This window comes from Podarcis vaucheri, assembly GCF_965113315.1.
Source record: "Podarcis vaucheri genome assembly, chromosome: Z".
Lineage (NCBI taxonomy): Eukaryota > Metazoa > Chordata > Lepidosauria > Squamata > Lacertidae > Podarcis > Podarcis vaucheri.
Window position 1 is genome coordinate 50499109 of NC_138758.1, and position 24148 is coordinate 50523256.

At 48.3% G+C, this 24148-nt stretch overlaps 1 protein-coding gene across 6 annotated transcripts in view; it reads right to left on the reverse strand.

Annotated features, from left to right (window-relative positions):
- Positions 1-24148, reverse strand: part of LHX6 (LIM homeobox 6) — a 41800-nt gene continuing 17652 nt past the window's right edge. For 3 of the 6 annotated variants that reach the window (XM_082208973.1, XM_082208974.1, XM_082208977.1), the window contains 6 exons: positions 7142-7242; positions 6943-7038; positions 4606-4780; positions 2216-2319; positions 1380-1506; positions 1-838 (listed from right to left, as the gene is read on the reverse strand). In XM_082208973.1, coding sequence (XP_082065099.1) covers positions 1390-1506; positions 2216-2319; positions 4606-4780; positions 6943-7038; positions 7142-7242 — 593 coding nt within the window. In that variant the 3' untranslated portion in view covers positions 1-838; positions 1380-1389. The remainder of the gene's footprint in view (positions 839-1379; positions 1507-2215; positions 2320-4605; positions 4781-6942; positions 7039-7141; positions 7243-24148) is intronic. The other 3 variants (XR_014215883.1, XM_082208975.1, XM_082208976.1) reach the window with 3 other exon arrangements.

The window sequence follows — 24148 nt, forward strand, 5'->3', positions numbered from 1 at the left end:
TTTCATCATCACCATAATTATCCATTTATTTCTGTAGTATAATACAATTTAGCCAAGGCCCCCCAAGTGGTAAACAAATCAATAGTTTTTGCAACACTAAGAATCCCAGGCACCTGTTCATTGCACAGCTGTTAAAAAGTTTGGTGCTGACACCAAGGAATAGTCAAATATTTTCTCAGTTCTGTGCTGGGACCTAGACCCTGACAACTTCATTGTGGCTCCTAGGAATTGGGAATTGATTCCACAGTTGTGGGAACTGATTCCACAAACGCACACACACCCTGATGTTGGGTGATGACTGGGTTGGAAGTGTGTGTGGCGCTTGGATAGAACTCTCCTGGCACAGATAGCCCATGTTGGTATTCAGAGCTGCAGACCCCCTGCCTGTCAAAGGAGTAGGTGGGCATGTTCTCTACAGGGAAGGTCAAAGACCAGGGGGTTGTAAAGCATTTGATGACAAGCATTGAAAGATACAAGTCCAAAAGCATTGAAAGAAACAAGTCCACAGTGCATGCTGTTGAAACTCTACTGAACTGAAGTCCTTGGTTGCTTCTGCCAGGGAGATGCGCTGCCTTGGAGTCTTTGAAAGCCAAACAGTTCCAGAAGGGAAGTCACGGGCTCAGCGGTCATCGGGAATGTGCTGCAGAGCCGTAGAGATTCAGGTGCCGGATTCGTGGAAGGGGATCAGGAGTGCCACCACGGGTGGGTTACCGCAGCATGAGGGTCTGCAGTTGCTGTGGATTGGCTGGTGTGCATGATTCAGTGCCGCCGCCACCGCCATCAAGTATCCCTGGGACGTCACGAGGAGCAGGAGCAGTCAGTACTGGAAGAGGATGACCTGTCAGGAAAGCCATACAGAGGGACTCAGCAACACACAATTGGAGAACCCAAAGCTATGGTGGGGGCCTGTGCAACAACACAAAAGGGAAAAAGGTTCTCCACACCCCAGTCTACAGTGCCTCTTTCACCAACAGAGGGTCACTTTGTGCCCCTGAGCCACTCAAGAGTTATAGGGAGCTCCCCAACGTCACCCTGAGCCCTCTAGGCTTCTTGTCAGCAATGCCTTCCCCCGCGACATCTCTTCCTCTTAAAGAAAGGCAGTGCCAAACTGGTTGAGGGCCTCCAAGTGAATATACTGTGCTGTCCAACCACTCCTCTTTTAGGCAGGTTGTGGAATAGTAGCTCAGGATGATAGCAGGGAGATGGTTGGGAATACAGTATATGTGAGATTGACTGTGCGTGGGAAAGGTGACACCACGCCAAGCCCAGCCACAAGGCAGGAGGCAGCAGTGGCCTCGGACAATGACGGGTTGGAGGGCAGAGTCATGTGCTTCATGCCTGCCCTTTCCCCCTCTCCTCTCCTCTCCCCTTCTCAGTACCTTGCTGGACTTAGTGTGGCAGTGCTGTCTCATCACCAGTGTTGAGGAAAGCTGCAGTCTGGTAGGCTGTCAAATATAGAAGGGGTTGGAATAGATGACCCCCGAGGGTCCCTTCCAACTTACAATTCTATGAAATGTGGAAAGAAATATGCCGTGAGCCACACGTGTGTCTGTGTGTAGAGGCAACAAGAAGCAAAGCTTAGAGCTTGTTGAAGGCTGCAGGGGTAGGGGTGGGCTTCAGGGTCTCTGCCCTTGGGGATTTTATGCAAGGAAGCTGATCTGCCACATTGCAGGAGGCACCAGCTGTTGGCCTCCACTTGTGCTCTGCTTGCGTATCTGAAAACAAAGCAAGAGTTGCAAATATTCCATAAGTCTTGGAATATTTGGTGTTGTCTCTTGGAGCGTCTCACCCCTTGGGCAAGGAAGTGAGCAGCTCAGAACAAACCACTGCTCCACCAAGCCCAGGACCTCTTATTCCAATTGACAACCACTCTCCCAAGGCTTCAGCTAATGAGGTCCTTTCCCAGTCCTGCTACCCAATATCTTGGAGAGTGAACCAGTGGCCTCCTGCATACAAAGCATAATCCCCAGCACCAAGCTATGGATTCGTCCCCATACACAAAGAAATCGTACCAGTGGTCAGGGATGATGGGAATTGCAGTCCCAAAACAGCTGGAGGGCCAAGTTTGGCCATCACTGCTCTAGCTAGGCTGGGTGGCTCTCTTGCATCGGATTCAGGTTTTGTGGGAATAGCGTTGCGGGATTGTGGAGGTGGGGCAGTGGGGTGGGAGGTGTGGAAGCAGCACTGGTTATTGCAGAAGTGAGACCACCTTTACCTTCTCCCCCCTACTCGACAGGGGTCCTTCCATGTCAGCTTTGAGATGCACAGGAGGGGCAGCATAAGGTAGGCGGCAATGCATCTGTCCACACTGTACCTGACCTGTGAATGGAATGAGAAGGCAGCTTCCAGCCTTATTCTTTTGTGATCAAACAAAAAGCATTGCTGGTGTGCTTTTGAGAATTCTGTGCCCCTTGGCTTCACAAGCGGAGGGCAATGAGAGGAAGCCACAGGGCATGAGAAACACCAGCTACAGAAATATTGGTTTTAAGGAGAAAGCATGACGCTGTGAAGTATTCTGTTCTCAGAAGGTTGGTATCCCAATTCTCCCAAAATATTTATCTCAAAGTATAGGGCGAGTCTTTTAAAAGAGGCCCCGTGGAACATGTGTGCTCTGTATCCACGGGGCCACTTTTAGAGGACTCACCCTGTATTTGTGCACCAAATAGGGTTACAGTAGCCAAACATGAGTCTCTCCAAGTGATCTTTCCCACCTACCACCCACTTCAGTACCTCATTCTACTGCATGTTCTGGTAACTGGTACTCGAGTCTCAGCTGTTGCTATCTCCCCATGCCATTGTGCGCATGTGTTGTGCCCAAAATACACAATGATGGTCCCTCTGCAGCTGCCACATGTGAGAGGTCATGAAAGGCAGGTAACAGAGGGCACCTTGAGTTGCACCTTGGCTTAGTTGTGTGAAATTAGAGCAGGATTTCAGATCCCTGTGAGGAGCAACGCAAGCCTTATGGAAACCCAAGAAGCAAACAGGGGTGGGGGGTGGGATTCATCCTCATCAAAAGCACCTCCCTCCACATTTAAATTCCATCCTTTTGACAGGGTTAGTTGGTTTGTTTCATGGAGAGATTCTTGGTCACTCAACACCTTGGATCACAACAATCCTCTGCACACTTCTTCACAACTTCATCCCAATTTATCCAGTGGGGCTCCTTACCTAGTCTAGGGGTGGGTGATCTTTTTCTCTCTCAGGATCCACACTCTCTTTGGAGTGAGCTCAGCAGGTTGAGGAGACCCTCTTTGCCAAGAGATGTGAGAGCCATGAGTGAGAGCCAAGAGGCTCAGAGTTCTCGAAGGGCAAGAAGGAGCTACAGTACTGACACCACCATGAATGAACCTAAGAAGAGCCCCGATGGATCAGGCCAAAGGGGGCCCTTCTAGTCCGGCCTCCTGTTCTCACAGTGGCCACCCAGATGCCTGTGGGAAGCCTGCAAGCAGGGCCCGAGCACACGAGCACTTTCTCCCCTCCTGTGGAGGCCGAGCCAAGCCATGACGGCTAGTAACCATGGACAGCCCTCTCCTCCGCCACAAATCTGCCTGGTTCTCTTTTAAAGCCCTCTAAGTTAGTGGCCATCACTGCCTCCTGTGGGAGGAAAGTTCCGCAGTTGGACCATGCTCTGTGCAAAGGAGTCCTTTCTTTTATCCATCCTGAATCTTCCAGCATCTTAGAGATATTTTATGTATTAAGTACAGTGGTACCTCTGGTTGCAAACGGGATCCGTTCCGGAGGCCCGTTCGCAACCTGAAAAGAACGCAACCCGTGTCTGCGGGACACAATTCACTGCTTCTGCGCATGCACGTGACATCATTTTGCGCGTCTGCGCATGCGCGCGGGGCGAAACCCAGAAGTAACCCATTCCATTACTTCCGAGTCGCCGCGGGACGCAACCTGAAAATATGCAATCTGAAGCAAACGTAACATGAGGTATGACTGTAGTATAGATATATGGGCTAAAATAAATCACTCTGTTGGGGGTTGTGGACCATAGGCTGGCACTGGTGAGGACCTAGGGCAGGCATAGGCAAACTCCAGCCCTCCAGATGTTTGGGACTACAATTCCCATCATCCCTGACCACTGGTCCTGTTAGCTAGGGATGATGGGAATTGTAGTCCCAAACATCTGGAAAGCCGGAATTTGCCTATGCCTGACCTAGGGTCACTGGTGCCTGGGGTCAGAGGCAGAAGGGGGCAGCTCTTCTCTCTCTCTCTCTCTCTCTCTCTCTCTCTCTCTCTCTCTCTCTCTCTCTCCCCTCCCTCCCTTTTTCCGTACTTGCCACCCATATGAGATGAATCTGAGCGCCCTGTGAAATAAGGCCAAGGCTAACAGGGGCCGGAGGTTACCCACTCCTAGCACATGTGTTTAGGATTGCAGCCCAGATATTTAAGGTGTGTCACCTGCACCACCTTGCAGCATAGGTCAGTACTGATACCCCCATCATGCAAACTGGAGGATTGAGGCAAAGAGAGAGAAAAAGAGAGAGAGAGAGGTTTGTCTGGCTATTCCTGCAGTGATGAGACTTCAACCTAAGGCATGCTACATCAGCTTTCTCAGCCGCTACGCTGTTTTTAAGCGCGGCTGTCAACACTTACTTTCTATGTAGCTGTGCAAGGTCACCATCCTTGCACGTTCAGGATTGCTGAAGGGGGAATAGTGGATGTCGTCAGGCAACACCGAAGGGATGCGGGACTGGGAGCCTCCAGATGGGGGCACCGTGTGTTGGGGCGTGTGCTTTTTATGGCGCGCTCTGCAGTTCTGAAACCAAACCTGGAATGCAAGAGGCGTTTTGAGAGGGAGGCACAGCTGTGTTGATTTTGTAAAAAAAAAAAAAAAAAAAAAAAAACTTGCTAGGTTTTACTCAAGAGTAAAGATAAAGGTAAAGGGACCCCTGACCGTTAGGTCCAGTCACAGATGACTCAGGGGTTGCGACGCTCATCCCACTCTATAGGCCGAGGGAGCCAGCATACAGCTTCCGGGTCATGTGGCCAGCATGACTAAGCCGCTTCTGGCGAACCAGATCATCGCATGGAAATGCCATTTACCTTCCCGCCAGAGCGGTACCTATTTATCTACTTGCACTTTGACGTGCTTTTGAACTGCTAGGTTGGCAGGAGCTGGGACCGAGCAATGGGAGCTCACCCCGTCGTGGGGATTCGAACCGCCAACCTTCTGATCGGCAAGCCCAAGGCTGTGTGGTTTAGACCACAGCACCACCCGTGTCCCTAGTACTCAAGAGTAGATCTATTGAATTCAATGAACATGGCCCATTAAGTTCAGTAGGTCTGCTCTGAGTAAGAGTTGAATACCACTCCTGGTGCTTCTGTTTCACCCTGGTGGAGAATACATCAGAGGAAAAGAGAAGCGCAAAAATATATACCATTGATGGGCAAAAGAGGGGTCTTGGGGAGCAGTCAGGTTGATAGCAAAAAGGATGTCTGCAAGATGGAATCATAGATGTGTAGAGTTGGAAGGTGTCCAAAGTCAAAGTGTCATCTAGCCCAACTCCCTAGAGTGTCACATGTCAGCAAGGCTATTGGAGAAAGTAACCCAGGCGGTCAGTTCATCTCTTTCTCTGATATATCGGCTTCAGAATGGATGAGCTGGGCTTGTCATCCTGTGTCACCACAGCCATTGCCAGAGTGCCTTACTGCAGACCCACTTCAGGTCAATTAAACATTATTTTAAGAGTAATAAATAAGACATTTTAGCATCTCATTCTTCCTCCAGCGCCCTTCGTCCTTGTTTATTGAGTAGAGCATCCCGTGGACATTTTACAGTCTCCCCTCCCTCCCCCTTCAAGCTAATTCAGAATTTTGGGAAAGCTTGCAGTACAGCTTACCTGGAATGGCATAATTCATACTGCTGGAGAGGGTCATGTTTTTGAATGCACCCTTTCTGTTTAAAATACATGCACACACCCTACATTTGGAAAGTTAGCTCTTTGGGGGGAAAGGTCCCCCCGCCGTGCTAGAATCCTCTGCACAAACAGTTCTTGCCACAGGGAAGCATTGAAATATTTCCCAGTCCTGAGAGTTTGTGATTATGATTAAAACCGGCCTCAGCCTAGTATCCTTGAAGGAGCGTCTCCGCCCCCATTGTTCTGCCCAGACACTGAGGTCCAGCACCGAGGGCCTTCTGGCAGTTCCCTCACTGCGAGAAGCCAAGTTACAGGGAACCAGGCAGAGGGCCTTCTCGGTGGTGGCACCCGCCCTGTGGAATGCCCACCCATCAGATGTCAAAGAGATAAACAACTACCTGACATTTAGAAGACATCTGAAGGTGGCCCTGTTCAGGGAAATTTTTAATGTTTGACATTTTAATGTATTTTTAATCTTTGTTGGAAGCAGCCCAGAGTGGCTGGGGAGACCCAGCCAAATGGGTGGGGTACAAATTATTATTATTATTATTATTATTATTATTATTATTATTATTGCACTCCATGCTTTTCCTTAACATTTGCACTAGCTCTTCCTCAAACCTGCAGTGCAAGGGATTGGACTAGATGAGCCTTTGGGTTCCTTCCAACTCCATGATCCTATGAAACTGCTAGCTTCCCTGTACCTTTTCCTTCCACAGTCCTTTGCATACTCTTCGTATGCGCCATTTCCTCCACCCCACCCTGCTCCTTTCGGCTCCCTTACAGCATCTCGGTTTCTGGGTAATACTCTGAGACTGTCACCTCCGTGGAATGTTGGCAAACCCCCCCACCCCCACCCCCCTGCCCCGCCCACAATTCAGGGAACCAAACGAAAACAGGGTCTGAGATGCCCATAGCACCTGGTTGCAAAGCTTCCGTAGGCATCCTGCGGGTTGGCGTAAGAGACCAAGGAGCTCGGCTAGATGGATCTTTTGGTCTGATGCAGACGGGTGGTTTTGGTGGCCCACAGGGCAAGTCCTTTTGGCCACCAGTGCTGCGCTCAGAGCCTCACCTGTATCACTCGCCTGCTCAGCCCTGTCATGTCTGCCAGCTTTTGAAGGGTCTGTGCGTCTGGGTTGTTGTCCTGAGCGAATTGCGCTTGCATGACCTAAGAGGAGGACAATACTCAAGAGTAACCCAGGCATGTCGCCAGCATTCTCCTCTTCCTGCATCCCACTACCACTCTCGAGAGAGCCCACCCGGCTCTCTACCTGTAGCTGCTCTGCCGTAAAGGAGGTCCGCGCTCTCTTTGCTGGCTTTGGCTGGCTGTCTTGCTCAGACGGGACCGCCCCTTCCAGTGTGATGCCATTACCTGCAAGAGAACAAAGGGTGAATCTGGGGCGTATTGGCTGAACACTGATGGGTCAGCTGGTGGGTCAGGACCTACGAGTACAGGAGTTCCCAAACTTTTTCAGGCTGCTGCCCCCCCCCCCGGTTCCACAAGCTCATCCCCAGTGCCGCCCTTCTGCACCCTACCAAAAACATTTTTCAGAACAGCGGTTTTTACAATCCAAGTAAGGAGGAGAATAACACAATAAAAGTCAAAACAGTAATGATTAATTGCACATTTATTCACCGAGGGCCTTCTGGCGGTTCCCTCATTGCTAGAAGTGAGGTTACAGGGAACCAGGCAGAGGGCCTTCTCGGTAGTGGCGCCCGCCCTGTGGAACGTCCTACCTTCAGATGTCAAAGTGATAAACAACTACCTGACATTCAGGAGACATCTTAAGACAGCCCTGTTCAGGGAAGCTTTTCATATTTAATGCTGTATTGTTTTTAACACTTGATTGGAAGCCGCCCAGAGTGGCTGGGGAGACTCAGCCAGATGGGCGGGGTATAAATAATAAATTGGTGTTGTTGTTGTTGTTGTTGTTGTTGTTGTTCAAAATCATTCGGCAAAATGGATGAACTTGATCCGGTGACGTCAGCTTTTCAAAGTCTGATATTCATTTACACTTCCAGTGCCCCCTGCCACCCCCTTGCCTCTTAACACTAACACACACACACACACACACACACACACACACACACACACACACACTATTGCACTAGTGGGCTGAGGCCTGATACAAAGCAGGTGACAACAGGAGCAATACCACTGTGCAATTATATGGTGAAATGTTAAGAAATGGATCCCAAAATGCATGTTTGGGTTAAAAGTGGTTCCTGGGTCTGAAAAGCTTCAAGGTATACCTGGGCAAAGCTATGTGTGTGTGCTCTGAGCACTTCTCTCAGCCTGAGCTTGTTCATGAGGACTAGGCCCTTGACTGGGAAACTTGTGCATCTTTACCAACTCCTACACTGCTAACTGTTCTGGGCACAAGTACTGGTAGTCCGTTGTGGTTTTATTATTTTATTTCTTCTTCTTATATTTTATTGCATTTATATTCTACCTTTTTCCTCCAAGGAGCTTAAGGTGGTGCACATGGTCCCAACCTTCTCATTTAATCCCCACAACAACCCTATGTGGTCGGTTGGGCTGAGACACAGTGACTGGTCCCCAAGGTCACCTAGTGAGCTCCATGGCTGAGTGGGGATTTGAACCCTGGTTTCTCAGGTCTTAGTGCAACACACTTAACCACAGCCCTAAATGGGTATATATAGATGGAATATCTACCTACCGCATATTCTCACCCAGTCATCACCAGATCCTACCACCAGATCCAAAGACCTAGCTTATTAGACCATCCAGTTCCTTCCCCTCCACCACCAGCACCCCACCAGTCATTTATTTGGGCATTTCCTCCTCATATTTCCCCATCAGCAGCTACAACAGCTTTAATGAGAGAAACAGAAGTGGAGAAAGGATATCCTTGCTGCTCCGGTCTGCATGGGTGATCCTTTTCCACCCAGCGTCAGTTTGTTAATGAAAGCCAGGTCCAGCTCATTGTTGGCCTGTTTCCCAATGTTCAAGACAAGATGGCGGGTTGCCGAGAACACAGCAATCCCACATCAGCTGCTATCAAGCACAAAGCTCTCCTCAACTTTATGCTTTCTCCTAGTCACTAAGCTCAGCGGCGTAGCGTGAGTTGTCAGCACCCGGGGCAACGCAAGTAATTTGCGCCCCCCGCTGCCGCCCAAACGACGCCGCTTGCCCGGAGGAGGAGGAGGAGGGCAGAGAGGCGAGGAAAATGCAACGGCCCAGCAGCTGCAGCAGCACCGGCAGAGGCGGGGCTGTGAGGAGGGGCTGCCTGGCGCGTCCTCCGCGGCGAGCGCGGAGAGCCGCTGCCTGCCAGGCGCCTTCAGCCCGGACACGCGCACAGCTCGGCGGTTCCGCGAGACATGCGGCTCCGCTACAGCCTGCGCCCGAGGCTCTTCGGCGACTCCAGAGGCAGCGAGCGCGCCCCCCCAGATGTTGTGCCCGGTGCGGCCGGCACCCCTGGCACCCCCCACGCTACGCCACTGACTAAGCTCCTCTTTTACGTCCAACAGCTCACAATCCCTTGCAGGCTCTGTGTGGTTCCCCCACCTTCACCAGTCAGATTGACCTTTCACTTTCCTCACAGAAGATGCACTGTTGATCAGCATTCCACAACTGCCCCAGCCACACATAGGATGCTAAAGAATATTCTGTGCCAAAGATACCCACACAAAGAGAGAGAAAGCCCCTGCTTCAGAAGCCACAGGCATAAGTTGCATTGGGAGTTACAACAACAACATTTTCATACCACCCTTTATCCAATGATCACAGGGTGGTTTACAATATAAAAACACAAAAATACACAACATAGTAACAAGCAAAAACAATACCCCCTTCCTACACACACACTGTTTAAAAGGCTATAGATTGTTTAACTAGCCAAAGGTCTGGGAGAAGAAGAATGTTTGCCTGGCAACTAAAGATATGTAACAAAGGAGCCAGGCAAACCTTCCTGGGGAGAGCATTCCACAAACGGGGAGCCACTGCAGAAAAGGCCCTGTTCTCATGTTGCCACCCTTCAGACCTCTCATGGAGGAGGCACATATGTGGAGAAGCGGTTCTTGAGGTATTGTGGACCTGAGCTGTTTAAGGCTTTGTAGGTCAAACCCAGCACTTCGGATTGGGCCCAGAAACTGACTGGCAGCCAGTGCAGTTGGGCCAGGATTGGCGTTCTGTGCTCAAACCACCTTGCACGGGTGAGCACATTTATTCTGTGGCTCTTGCAGCCACCGACTCCAGGGTCACAATGGTTAATTCCTGTGTTTAGCCATATCTTCTGAGTGATGACAGGGACTCGAGTCTTAATGCAGACGGAGACTCTAGCAACTGTGGGAACCCTTCAGCAGCTTTGGTCAGGCTCCTCACCCTCCGAGATATTCAGTTTGGAGGCAAGATTTGGGATGTGATTATCTTGGCCCCAGTTGAAGGAATTTTCTTCTTTTTTAACAGTTTGACTCGTTGTTGCAGGATGATTAATGGGGCTCAACTTCAGCAACATGTGTTTATTTTCCCTTCTCCAGAAAAGCCTTGCAACACAGGCGAAATCGCTTTGTGATTCCCAGAGGAAACGTACATGCCAAATGGAATTGCCGCTTGCGCTTTTCGTGTCCCCTCCCTGGAGCAAGCAGGAAGGCACACCCCACCCACAGCTGCCACCTGGCCTCTGCCCACCATCTGCCCTCCAAGCTGACATCTCCCTCTTCGGGGAATCAGCATCCTGAGCCACAGGAAGGGCTGGCAGGGCAGGGCAGGGCCTATCCTGGGCCGTGATGCAGACAGCGGGAGCCACAAACGACACCTTGAAACTGGGACGGCTTTGCTTCAGATGCCTAGAGACAGAATGCCGAAGCAGTGACTGCATCAGTTAGGACTTTGGTTGAGGCAGGCTAAAGCCCCACACAAATTCAGCCAGCAGAGGAGCAGGGAGGGGAGTGTGACGCAGGCAGGGCTTTATACAAATCGGTGGCGCAACAAAACTTGGAATCATCTTCTTCTTTGGCGATCACTTGTAGCCGAGTAAGATTGTCTTCTATAAACCCAGTTTATGAGTTCTGGTTGCCAGAACTCAAAAAAGACCATTGTAGAGCTGGACAAAAAAAGGGGGGGGCAACAAAAATTATGTAGAGACCGGAAGAGGAACTCGTCACGATGACAAAAGGAAGCAACATTTGAGGCTTGTGTACAAAGTCATGCACAGGGTGGGGGTAATGGACTGAGAGGTGCATTTTGTCCCTCTCTCAGATTACTAGAAACAAGCTGGATGGCTTGTCCTGTAGAATTCTAAGTGTTGGTGCTGACCTTGAAAGCCCTAAACGGCCTCGGTCCAGTATACCTGAAGGAGTGTCTCCACCCCCATCATTCAGCCCGGACACTGAGGTCCAGCTCCGAGGGCCTTCTGGCGGTTCCCTCACTGTGAGAAGTGAGATTACAGGGAACCAGGCAGAGGGCCTTCTCGGTAGTGGCGCTCGCCCTGTGGAACGCCCTCCCAGCAGATGTCAAGGCAATAAACAACTAATTTACTTTTAAAGGCGGCACCGTTTAGGGAAGTTTTTAATGTGGTGCCTCGCAAGACAAAAAGAATCCGTTCTGTGATTCTCTTAGTCTAGCGGTTTTTTCGTCTTGCGAAGCAAGCCCATTGAAGGATTAGCGGATTAGCGCTATTAGCGGCTTTTAGTGGCTTATCTGCTGATCGGATAAGCTGATTAGCGGCTTAGCGGCTTAGAAAAGGGGGGGAGGGGAAAAAACCAGCAGGAACTCGCAAGACATTGTCGTCTTGCGAAGCAAGCCCATAGGAAATTCGTTTTGCGAAGCACCTCCAAAACGGAAAACTCTTTCGTCTAGCGAGTTTTCCGTCTTGCGAGGCATTCGTTTTGCAGGGCACCACTGTAGTGTCTAAGAAGATAGAGTTCACTAGAAATGGGGGCCAGCAAAACCTTTGTCATTTCTACACCACCAGACATTTTGGGCAAAACACAGCAGAAGACAAAAAGTGGGAAAACCCAAACAGAACAGGCGCCTGCACACGCCACTCCATGGCAGTGAAATAAACTGAATTCTTGCCACTGTGCTGCTCTTAAACCACCACAAAATTCACGTGGAATGCCTCACCTTGGCCCTGTATGTGACTCTCATCATGTCTGAACCTGGCAACCTCTAAGGACAAGATGCCTGCAGCTTTGTTGCTTGCTATGGGTCTGCTAGAGGAGATGGGAGAGCTGCCTGCATCTGTACAGCCATGGCCTGATACTGACCTATGTGCCAAACCTATTTGATCCCCAAAACTCAGGGGAATGGCACCACACTCTCATTATTAGGGTGTGTTCAAATTGCTGCCTTAGAGCGCAGAGAATTTGTGTTTCCCCCAGTGCCATAGCTGTCAACTTTTCCCTTTTCTTGCGAGGAATCCTATTCGGAATAAGGGAATTTCCCTTTAAAAAAAGGGAAACGTTGACAGCTATGCCCAGTGCTTTTTCTCCCCTCAGCTGTTCACACCAGCATGGGTTCCTTAGTGTCAGTTTCATTACTGTTCGTGTACATTCGGGGGGGGGTGTTGACGGGTGGTGATGCCTTTACCCTATGCAGGGGTTTCATGCCTTGGCTAGAGATCGATTAGAAACAGCTTTAGGACTCCAATGGGTGTGAAGCGCATTTGCATAATCATAGAACTATATAGTTAGAAGGGTTCCCCGAGGGCCAGCTAGCTCAGGGGTCAGCAAGCTTTTTCCGCCATGGACCGGTCCACTGTCCCTCAGACCTTGTGGGGGGGGGGCCAGACTATATTTTGGAGAGAGAAAATGGACGGATTCCTAGGCCCCACAAATAACCCAGAGATGCATTTTAAATTAAAGGACACATTCTGCTCATGTGAAAACACACTGGTTCCTGGACTGTCCGCAGGCTGGATTTAGAAGGCGATTGGGCCAGATCCAGACCCCGGGCCTTAGTTTGTCTACCCATGATCTAGCTCAGGGGTCCCCAAACTAAGGCCAGCGGGCCGGATAAGGCCCGAGGGACTCGTTTATCTGGCCCACTGTGACCCCCACTGCCTACTGCCTCCGCCCGCTCTTACTAATGCTGCACTGCACGACTGCCCACTTCCGGGTTGGAGGAGCACTGGAAATAGCTTGTGCGCATGCACAAGCGTTATTTGCGCATACATTATTTCTGGTGCACATCCGGGTCGGAGGAGGCCCATGCACATGCACACAAGCTATTCCAGTGCTCTTCCGACCCGGAATTGCACCAGAAATAGCCTGTGTGCACGCGTATGGGCATGCGCTCCCCTGCCCTCCAGCCCGCCACGCAATCAACGCTGGAGACACCTGCCTGAGGTGCGGTAAGTTTGCTGACCCCTGATCTAGCTCAATCCTCTGCATGCAGGAATCACGCCTACAGAATCCATGGCAGACGGCCATCCAACCTCTGCTTAGAAACCTCCAATGAAGGAGAGTCCCCACCTTCGGAGGGCGTCTGTTCCACTCTTGAACAGCTCTTCCTACTGTTAATCAGAATCTCCTTTCCGGCTGTTTCAATCCATTGGTTCGGGTCATACCCTCCAGAGCAGCAAAAAACAAGCTTGCTCCATCTTCCATGTGGCAGCCCTTCACATATTTGAGACCCAACCGCATCAAATACTGTCATACCTTGGGTTATAGACGCTTCAGGTTGAGTTTTTTCAGGTTGTGGACCACCAAAACCCATAAGTACCGGAACGGGTTACTTCCAGGTTTCGGCAGTCACGCATGCACAGAAGTGCTAAATTGTGCTTTGTGCATGTTCAGACGTGCCGAATCACAACCCGTACATGCGCAGACGCACCATTGCGGGTTGCGGGCGCTGCGGGTTGCGGACGTGTCTCCCGCACAGATCACGTTCGCAACCCGAGCATCCACTGTAGCAGTATCTCATAACAAAGTACAGGCTACAGATGCATTTATTATAATGTCGTGTGAAGGCAGATTAAAAACCCAGTTGAATGCCCAGTAACTGGGATTGTAGCACAGCCTTACTCTTTGTTTCTTGACCTGTAAGGTAAGTCACTCAGATCCCCCTTCTGCAAACAAGAGGCTGAAGATCAAGGGAGATCCCGGTTTGCTTGAGCAAGGCCACCCAGCAAGCTTCCCTAGCCCAGAAAGCGCCTGAACCCGGGTCCAAGTCTAAGCCGCTAACAAGCCGCCGGACCACACTAGCCCAGGACACGCCACAAATGAGCGCCTCAGACGCCCACCCCCTTCCCAGCTCACTTCTGCATCTTGGTTTGATTTTGTTTTCATCTCCTCGCTTAAACCTTGTAAACAGAAACACGGATTATTTTCATTTTGAGATCTCTCCCCTTCTCTGAAATCGTTTCCATCTGCAGCCCAAGATGGCCTGTTACATACGCCTCTCTCCCCCACCCCCAGTCTCACATTTTCTCAGAAAAGAAAAATCAGACAACTTCTTAGCACTTGGGCAAAGTTTTATCTCTTGGGAATCACACACACATTAATTTGGAGGAGGAGGAGGAGGAGGAGGAGGAAAGCACCCGGGCTGAAGAGGACCACATGGGACCCTCGATTGAGTGCTGTTCTCTTTCCTCCTTTCTTCAAATGCCTGAAAATCCACTGTCTTGAAGAAGGGAATTGTGTGGGTCCTGAGAAGCCCATGTGCATATTCCCAAAACAACTGGTCCCACATACAAGCACGGAATCTTGTATCCAGCACATAACCTCCTATAATAACAGAACACAGGCTCTATGTTCGTATTATCAGTATTCACGGACTGCAGTTTCTTGAAGATGGACTTCTGGCAAGTGATGGGCTGCACCTCACAACGGTTGGGAGAAATGTTTTTGCCAAAAATCTCAGAAACCTCATCAGGAGGGCTTTAAACTGACTAATGTGGGGGAGGGAGACAGTGCTCCTGAAGGTAGGAGTCTATCAATTAATGAAGATGATCATCCAAATGTCATAGACCAAATGGAGCAAACAGCACGCGGACCTAGTGGAGGGAGGAAAAAATCCTTAAATAAGAGACACGGGGGAATGATTAATGGACTTCAATGTCTGTACACTAATGCGCAAAGCATGGGAAATAAACAAGATGAGCTTGAGCTCTTGGTACAGCAAACTAAATATGACATAATAGGCATCACTGAAACCTGGTGGGATAAGTCCCACGATTGGAATGTAATAATGGAGGGATACAATCTATTTCAGAGAAACAGACCAGACAAGAAAGGAGGAGGAGTGGCGTTATATGTCAGGGGTGTGTATACCTGTGAAGAGATCCAAGATTTAGAACCTCAAAGCCAAAGTGAGAGCATTTGGGTCAAAATTAAGGGAGAGAAGAATAACAGAGACCTCATTGTGGGAGTTTACTATAGATCCCCAAGCCAAACGGAGGACATAGATGATGCCTTCCTGGAACAGATGGCCAAGCATGCAAAAGGAAGGGAGATAGTAGTAATGGGGGACTTCAATTACCCGGATATTTGTTGGACGTCAAACTCAGCCAAGAGCATAAGGTCAAACAGATTCCTCACTGGCCTTGCAGACAACTTCATTGTCCAGAAAGTGGGAGAAGCAACAAGAGGAACAGCCATTTTAGACCTGGTCCTAACCAATGTTGATGACCTGGTTAGTGGGGTAGATGTGGAAGGATCATTAGGCGCGAGTGATCATGCTCTTCTGAAGTTTACTATACAGCGGACAGTAGCAGCCAAGCATACTAGGACTCAATTTCTTGACTTTAAGAAAGCCGACTTCATAAAACTTAGGGAAGTGCTGGGTGAGATCCCATGGACAGCAATACTAAAAGGAAAGGGAGTTCATGATGGCTGGGAGTTTGTTAAGACGGAGATAGTAAAAGCACAACGTCAGGCAATACCAATGAGACGAAAACATGGAAGGTGCCTAAAGAAACCAGGGTGGCTATCTAAAGAACTTTTAACTGAATTAAGATTAAAAAAGGATGTGTACAAAAAATGGAAAAGGGGGGAAACCACCAAAGAGGAATTCAAACAAATAGCCAGCACGTGTAGACACAAAGTCAGAAAAGCTAAAGCATAGAATGAACTCAGGCTTGCTAGAGAGGTTAAAAGCAACAAAAAAGGCTTTTATGGGTATGTTCGTAGCAAAAGGAAGAACAAAGAAACAATGGGGTCACTCAGAGGAGAAGATGGTGAAATGCAAACAGGGGACACAGAAAGGGCTGAACTCCTCAATGCCTTATTTGCCTCAGTCTTCTCCGATAAAGAAGACAATGCCCGACCTGAAGAATTTGAAGCAAATGATTCAGCAAAGGAAACACAGCCCAGAATAACTAAGGAGATAGTACAAGAATATTTGGCTAGATTAGATGTATTCAAGTCTCCAGGGCCAGATGAACTGCATCCAAGAGTATTAAAAGAACTGGCAGATGTGATCTCAGAACCACTGGCAGTCATCTTTGAGAATTCCTGGAGAACAGGCGAAGTCCCGGCAGACTGGAGGAGGGCAAATGTTGTCCCTATTTTCAAAAAGGGGAAAAGAGAGGACCCAAATAATTACTGCCCAGTCAGTCTGACATCAATACCAGGGAAGATTCTGGAGCAGATCATTAAGCAAACAGTCTGTGAGCACCTAGAAAGGAATGCTGTGATCACCAATAGTCAGCATGGATTTCTGAAAAATAAGTCATGTCAGACTAACCTGATCTCGTTTTTTGACAGAATTACAAGCCTGGTAGATGAAGGGAACGCAGTGGATGTAGCCTACCTTGATTTCAGCAAAGCATTTGACAAGGTGCCCCATGATATTCTTGTAAAGAAGCTGGTAAAATGCGGTCTTGACTATGCTACCACTCAGTGGATTTGTAACTGGCTGACTGACCGAACCCAAAGGGTGCTCATCAATGGTTCCTCTTCATCCTGGAGAAGAGTGACTAGTGGGGTGCCACAGGGTTCTGTCTTGGGCCCGGTCTTATTCAACATCTTTATCAACGACTTGGATGATGGACTCAAGGGCATCCTGATCAAATTTGCAGATGACACCAAACTGGGAGGGGTGGCTAACACCCCAGAGGACAGGATCACACTTCAAAACGACCTTGACAGATTAGAGAACTGGGCAAAAACAAACAAGATGAATTTTAACAGGGAGAAATGTAAAGTATTGCACTTGGGCAAAAAAAATGAGAGGCACAAATACAAGATGGGGGACACCTGGCTTGAGAGCAGTACATGTGAAAAGGATCTAGGAGTCTTGGTTGACCACAAACTTGACATGAGCCAACAGTGTGACGCGGCAGCTAAAAAAGCCAATGCAATTCTGGGCTGCATCAATAGGAGTATAGCATCTAGATCAAGGGAAGTAATAGTGCCACTGTATTCTGCTCTGGTCAGACCACACCTGGAGTACTGTGTCCAGTTCTGGGCACCACAATTCAAGAAGGACACTGACAAACTGGAACGTGTCCAGAAGAGGGCAACCAAAATGGTCAAAGGCCTGGAAACGATGCCTTATGAGGAACGGCTAAGGGAGCTGGGCATGTTTAGCCTGGAGAAGAGGAGGTTAAGGGGTGATATGATAGCCATGTTCAAATATATAAAAGGATGTCACATAGAGGAGGGAGAAAGGTTGTTTTCTACTGCTCCAGAGAAGCGGACACGGAGCAATGGATCCAAACTACAAGAAAGAAGATTCCACCTAAACATTAGGAAGAACTTCCTGACAGTAAGAGCTGTTCGACAGTGGAATTTGCTGCCAAGGAGTGTGGTGGAGTCTCCTACTTTGGAGGTCTTTAAGCAGAGGCTTGACAACCATATGTCAGGAGTGCTCTGATGGTGTTTCCTGCTTGGCAGGGGGTTGGACTCGATGGCCCTTGTGGTCTCTTCCAACTCTATGATTCTATGATTCTATGATTCTATGATTCAAGGTTGATGATGCAGAACTACTTTGTAAAACTCTTATTATATGCTTGTTGGTTGTGGATATATTGATTGTTGTTACCCAGCGATGGAGAAATACGTCACACTTTCCCCTTCATATTTGGTTTCAGAAGACCCTACATATTTCAGTTTCAGAAAAGTTGACTCATTCAATGCGTATTTCACCTGCCAAGCCAATTGACTGTGCTGCCATGTGGTGGATGTTTTTGATGTACATTAAGAAACAAAGTCATGACTGGCAGGTTCCCACCAAATTTGGCTTTATATGGTACTGATTACATACCGATATGCATTATTACTAGCCCTCTCCATTCTGCAAGAACAATAATCGTTTTTTCTTGTCTTACTTTATAATAATAATAATAATAATAATAATTTATTATTTGTACCCCGCCCATCTGGCTGGGTTTCCCCAGCCACTCTGGGCGGCTTCCACAGAAACCAAAAAACACTAAAATATCATACATTAAAAGCTTCCCTGAATAGGGCCGCCTTAAGATGTCTTCTGAATGTCAGGTAGTTGTCCATCACCTTGACATCCAATGGGAGGGCATTCCACAGGGCGGGCGCCACCACCGAAAAGGCCCTCTGCCTGGTTCCCTGTAGCTTCGCTTCTCGTAATGAGGGAACCGCCAGAAGGCCCTCGGCGCTGGACCTCAGTGTCCGGGCAGAACGATGGGGGTGGAGACGCTCCTTCAGGTATACTGGGCCGAAGCCGTTTAGGGCTTTAAAGGTCAACACCAGCACTTTGAATTGTGCTCGGAAACGTACTTTAGATTGAAATGTTCCACTTCGCGTTCCACTGTCATATGCAACCATGTACTGTGGATCCATAATAGCAAGTCACCACCTGCCTCTGTGTTTTGTTGTAAAATATTTTGATTACTTAATGAAGTTCTCTCTCTCTCTCTCTCTCTCTCTCACTCACTCACACACACACACACTGGAAATGACTGCATAAACAGGTTCGGTGCAGCCACAGATTCACAGGCAGTTCTGCACAATCCACAAGCACACCATCTCATGTTTTCTCTTTGTTGTGAGACAATCATCCATGGATATTGGTGTCTATCACAAGGCATGCCCAAGACTTGTGTGAGATGCTTTGTTGAAAAACATTGCTCTCTCTAACTAGATCATAAGTGTTAAGATTTGTTAAAAGGAAGAGGCAAGGAGGTCACGGTGGTTATTTAAAACCACCGTGATAGAAGCTTGCATGAAATGTGCACCATGGATTAAGAAAGATGGAACCAATCCAAAAGAATGCAAGTGTGGTTAAAAAGCAGTGTCAAGAAAGCTACAAAAGGCAAATGAGCTTGCTTCAGGAAGTGTAAGTCCTGTCCAAATAGGGAGAAGCACATACTTTGGTGATACAAATGAACATTGAGATAGTACGGCAACTTCTGAGAAGTGGGAAAGCTAGAAAATCCATTGCATTGAGCACAAGTCTCTGTACATGCACAGATATCAGCTGCGTGTACTTCAAATACCTGCAGATCTAGTGTCCAAGCACAGAATCCTGATCTAAAGAGTATATTGCTAAAAACAGTAAAAAATGTATGCAAACAGAGGCAGGAGAGCATCTGGGAAGACTATTTACAGAGATGTGAAAGGCTTACTGAAAGAGAATAAGGAGTTGACAGATGAGTGAATTTACATTTATCTCCACTGTAGAAGAAGGGCAAGCAGGCTTTAGGCTTGTCAGACTTACTTTGCATTTTTCTTTACTAGAAACTCAAGATCTAGTGGAAAAGACAGAATGAAAGAACAGGATGCCTTGGAACATACTTTAAGCCTAGCAATTTGTTTTCAGTACTGGAACTAAACTGAGTGCACAATCCATTCACAAATGAATCCGAACCTGGTTATGACGATTTGCTCCTTAAGGAGGATAGAGCGCACTTAGTTCTTGCTACACATTAAACAACTGGGAGCCAAAAACCCTTTGACAGCTCAATGGGTAGAGAATGAAACTCAATCCCAGGGTTGTGGGTTCCAGCCCCATGTTGGGCAAAAAGAATATAAGAACTTCTTGCTGGATCAGGCCACAGGGGTCCCATCTAGTCCAGCACCCTGTTCTCACAGTGGCCAAGCAGATGCCACACTGCAAAACCAGCAAGCAGGACCTGAGAACAAGAGCCACACTCTTCCCCTCCTGTGGTTTCTAGCAGCTGGTATTCAGAACCACTGTAGAGGCAGAGCCAAGACGTGGTGACTGCCAGCCATCAATAGCCCTCTCCTCATCCATTAACTTGTCCAATCCTCTTTTAAAGCATCACTGCCTCCTGGGGCAGCAGGTTCCATAGTTTGTGCTGCATGGAGGAGGACACTATTTTATCCTTCCTGAATCTTCAGACTGCCCACCTTCATTATGTCTACAGTTCTACAGTGGATAAGAGTACAGGTCCTCTTCTGGTTGGGTGACTAATTAAAGAACAGAGGAGAAGAAGAGAGGAGGGACAAATGGGTAGTTCTCCGTTGCAGTGGAGGATGGCAAGCGGTGGAGTTCCCCAAAGATCTGCATGGAGCTCCAAAAGAACATCTCCACACTGAGTGGGTGGGCAAAGAAAGGGGAAAGTGTTCAATGTAAGTTCAAACAGCAGCTCATGCACAAACCCTAACTTCGCCTATCATGCACCAACAGAGTCTGAGCCACTGAGATGACTGGGAACCTCAGTGGTGGGGTCTCCTTCATTGGAGGTGTTTAAGCAGAGGTTGGATGGACATCTGCCAGGGATTCTTGAACTGTGATTCCTGCATTGCAGGGGGTTGGACTAGATGACCCTTGGGGTCCCTTCACAATCTGCAGTTCTATGATTCTACGGTAGCTTGGTGAAAATGTTGACTTGGTGTGTAGCAAGCAACTGTGAAAAGGTGACTCCCCTCCGAGGAGCCAGTCAGAAAGGAGGTTGAAAATAAAATTTCAAATGCTGAAATATTGTGCTGTGGCTTATTTCAGAATGCCGTGTTTCTGCTGCCTGTCTCAAAACGGTTTTGTAAAGCTGTCAGAGGGCAACTAAAATGATCAAGGGGCTGGAGCCACTCTCCTATGAGGAAGGGATACCAGGACAGGGAATATTAATTTAGCGGGGAATTGAAAGGAAGTGCATGAGAGAGGTGAATAAAATTATTAATAGTGTAGAAAGAAAGATATTCATTCCCCTTGACCTTTCATAGAACATAGAAGCTCTCTTATACTGCGTCAAACAATCTAGTTCAGTACAGTCATACCTTGGGTTGCGAACGTGATCCACGTGGGAGGCACGTTCGCAACCCGCAGCGTTCACAACCTGCAGCGCCGCATCTGCTCACGTGCATGATGCAACTCAGCACTTCTGAGCATGCGCGCGATGTCATTTTGTGCTTCTGCACATGTGCGAGCGCCGAAACCCAGAAGTAACCCGTTCTGGTACTTCCGGGTTTGGCGTGATCTGCAACCCACAGCGTTCATAACCTGAGGTATGACTGTATTGTCTACACACTACAGCAGCCTTTCTCAACCTGTGGGTCCCCAGATGTTGTTGAACTACAACTCCCATCACCCCTAGCTAGCAAGGCCAGAGCTCAGGGATGATGGGAGTTGTAGTCCAACAACATCTGGGGACCCACAGGTTGAGAACCGCTGCATCTACAGGTTGGCAGTGGTTATTCAGACAGGGAACTGTCAAGCCCTGTCTGGAGACACCAGCTACCTCCCTAAACTCAGACGTGTCTACTGAAATGGATTGGCCAAAAAAAAATCAGAACAACCTAAATAAATCCACACAGTGGATAATTAACCTGTGGAATTTACTGCCACAATATTAGATTGTGGTCATTGCCTTAGATGGCTTTATAAGTGGGCCAGAGAAGTTCATGAAGGTCTATCATGGCTGCTAGCCATTGCAGGTAAATGTGCTCCAGGTACAGCACTGAAAGCCAGCTGGTGGGAGGGAAACAGTAGGGAGGGTTGCAGCCTTTGTGCCCCACTTCTGGGCTTCCTGGATGCACATCTGTTTGGCCACTGTTGGAAACTTGATGGCGGACCAGATGGGCTGTTGGTCTGATGCCACAAATGGATCTTCTGATGTTCTTTATGACAAGCATATAAAGATCGTGCTATGTTTATGCTGCGCTTTCAAAAGTGTGGCATGAATTAGCAGCAACCGTCCTACGGCAGGAGTAGCTGAGGCTCCAGGCATGTATCCGAATTCTGACACTTTGTGAGTTTGCAGCTCAGAGCTGTTGAGAAGGATGGCTCCTCTGCAGAAATGCTTCCTCGGGTTTCATGGGAAGGACTTCCCTTGGAAGGGGAGGTTGCCTGCGGTTTGCCAGAGACTGATTTGACTGATCACAGCGCAGGTGGGACTCACTGGTAGGCTCAGGGCCGGATTTAGGTTTGATGAGGCCCTCAGCTACTGAAGATAATGGCGCCCTTTAGATGTCCAGCTGTCCTTTGTCAACAACAAATTTTCACTGTTTTTGGTGTTGAATATATGCTAATTTATGGACCTATTAGGTATCTAAAGCCATTTGCACATAACAAAGTATGTATTTTATCAAAGTGCCATATTTTTCGCTCCATAAGACACACCTAGTTTTTAGAGGAGGAAAACAAGAAAGAAAATATTCTGAACGAAAGCGTGGATGTATGATTTTTGTGGTTCATGCTGTTGCCACAGACATATAATTTGACGGTGAGTTTGGGGTAGCTCAATGCAAAAATCCTGAGAACAGTGGATGCATGTGTTTTTTGGTGCAGGCTGTAGCCATGGACATGCTGTGTGATCCGATGGTGAATTTGGGGTGACCCAATGCAAAAATCCTGAGGATCCATGGTCTTTTACCTCCCCCCTCCCAGGCAGCCTCCTTTATCTTTAGCGTCCCTTATCTCCCGATCGCTTGCTGCTTCCTTTCAACACTCCCTTCCCTCTTGTTTGCCTTAGTGTCTTTTCCTTAGCTGGAGCGGTTTTCTTGCTCCTCCTTTTCTTCTAATTTCTCTCCTCATTGCTTTAACCTTCCTGTCTCCTCTCCTTGCAAGTTCATTGTCTTTACCTCCCCCCTCCCAGGCAGTCTCCTTTATTGCTACTATCCCTTATCTCCCTCCCCAATCGCTTGCCGATCAGCAGCTTTGTTTCCACACCCCCTTCCCTCTTTCAAAAAAAAAAAAAAAAAAGCATGATCTGCTTTTCGCCCCTGGGCAATTCAGCTCCAGGGACCACGCATTCGCTCCATAAGATGCACAGACATTTCCCCTTACTTTTTAGGAAGAAAAAAGTGTGTCTTATGGAGCGAAAAATACGGTAATTGTTGAACTGAAATACAGTTAAGAATAAGTATATTAAGCTCTAACTGTATGTAGGTTTTATTTTATTTGTTTTTTTATCTCATATTTTGGAAATGTACACCCAGTTGTTGTTTTTCTTTAAATTTCTAGGGGGCCCCCAAGAGAGTGGTGCCCTAAGCTATAGCTTGTTTAGCTTATACGTAAATCCGGCACTGGGTAGGCTTCAGGCACGCAGACGGCATGAAAGTGTGAGCTCCAGGGAGGAAGAAGACTTCTCCTTCCATCTCAAAAGAACACTGGCTCTGGAAGCAGATTAAAAATCCCAGCTACAGTTGCAGCTGAAATTCTCCAACTCCAAATCAGGTTTCTGATCAAAATCTACAGACTTTCCGCTGTTTGGAAGGAGCGAATCCCACCAAAGCCATGCAGATAGCTCCCTACAGCGAATGCTTCAAGTGGTTCCCCCAAATTCAGCTGAAAATGCAACTTATAGTGAGGCTGGAGAAGCCAGGGGAAGTGGCCTTTTCGGCTGAATTTCACCTCTTTTGCAATGGGAGTTGAATAATTTCAGTTGCAGCTTTATTTCCAAGGGGATGTCTGTCACAGACACACGCAGTTCCTCTGGCAGTGGCAGAAGGTGGTGCCAACTTTTGACAGGCAGGTGCTCAGTTGTGTGTTCCTAGTTCCAACTCAGGAATGGATATTCACCAATCCTCTAAAACTGTCAGACTTAACCATTTCCGTATCATTCTGCCTGCCTCTGTAGGTCAGGAGGAATTGGGCTGTTGGCCCCTTTTGCTTAGTATCATCTTGGCCGTGGCAGATTCCATGGAGGGAGGTGCTTGCTCTCTCCCCCCCTCCCCCTCCCTCCTTTTACAGGAGCACTTGTGATATTGCTGGTTTCCCCAAGAGCCGAGTTTGTTGGAAGGAAGCCATTCCTCCCATCTTGTCCTTTGCCTCAGATGGCAAAATGTTTTGAGCCGGGCCTTGCATTGGAATCGCTCAACCAGTAGAGGGGTCAGCAAACTTTTTCAGCAGGGGGCCGGTCCACTGTCCCTCAGACCTTGTGGGGGGCCGGACTATATTTTGAAGAAAAGAAATGAACGCATTCCTATGCCCCACA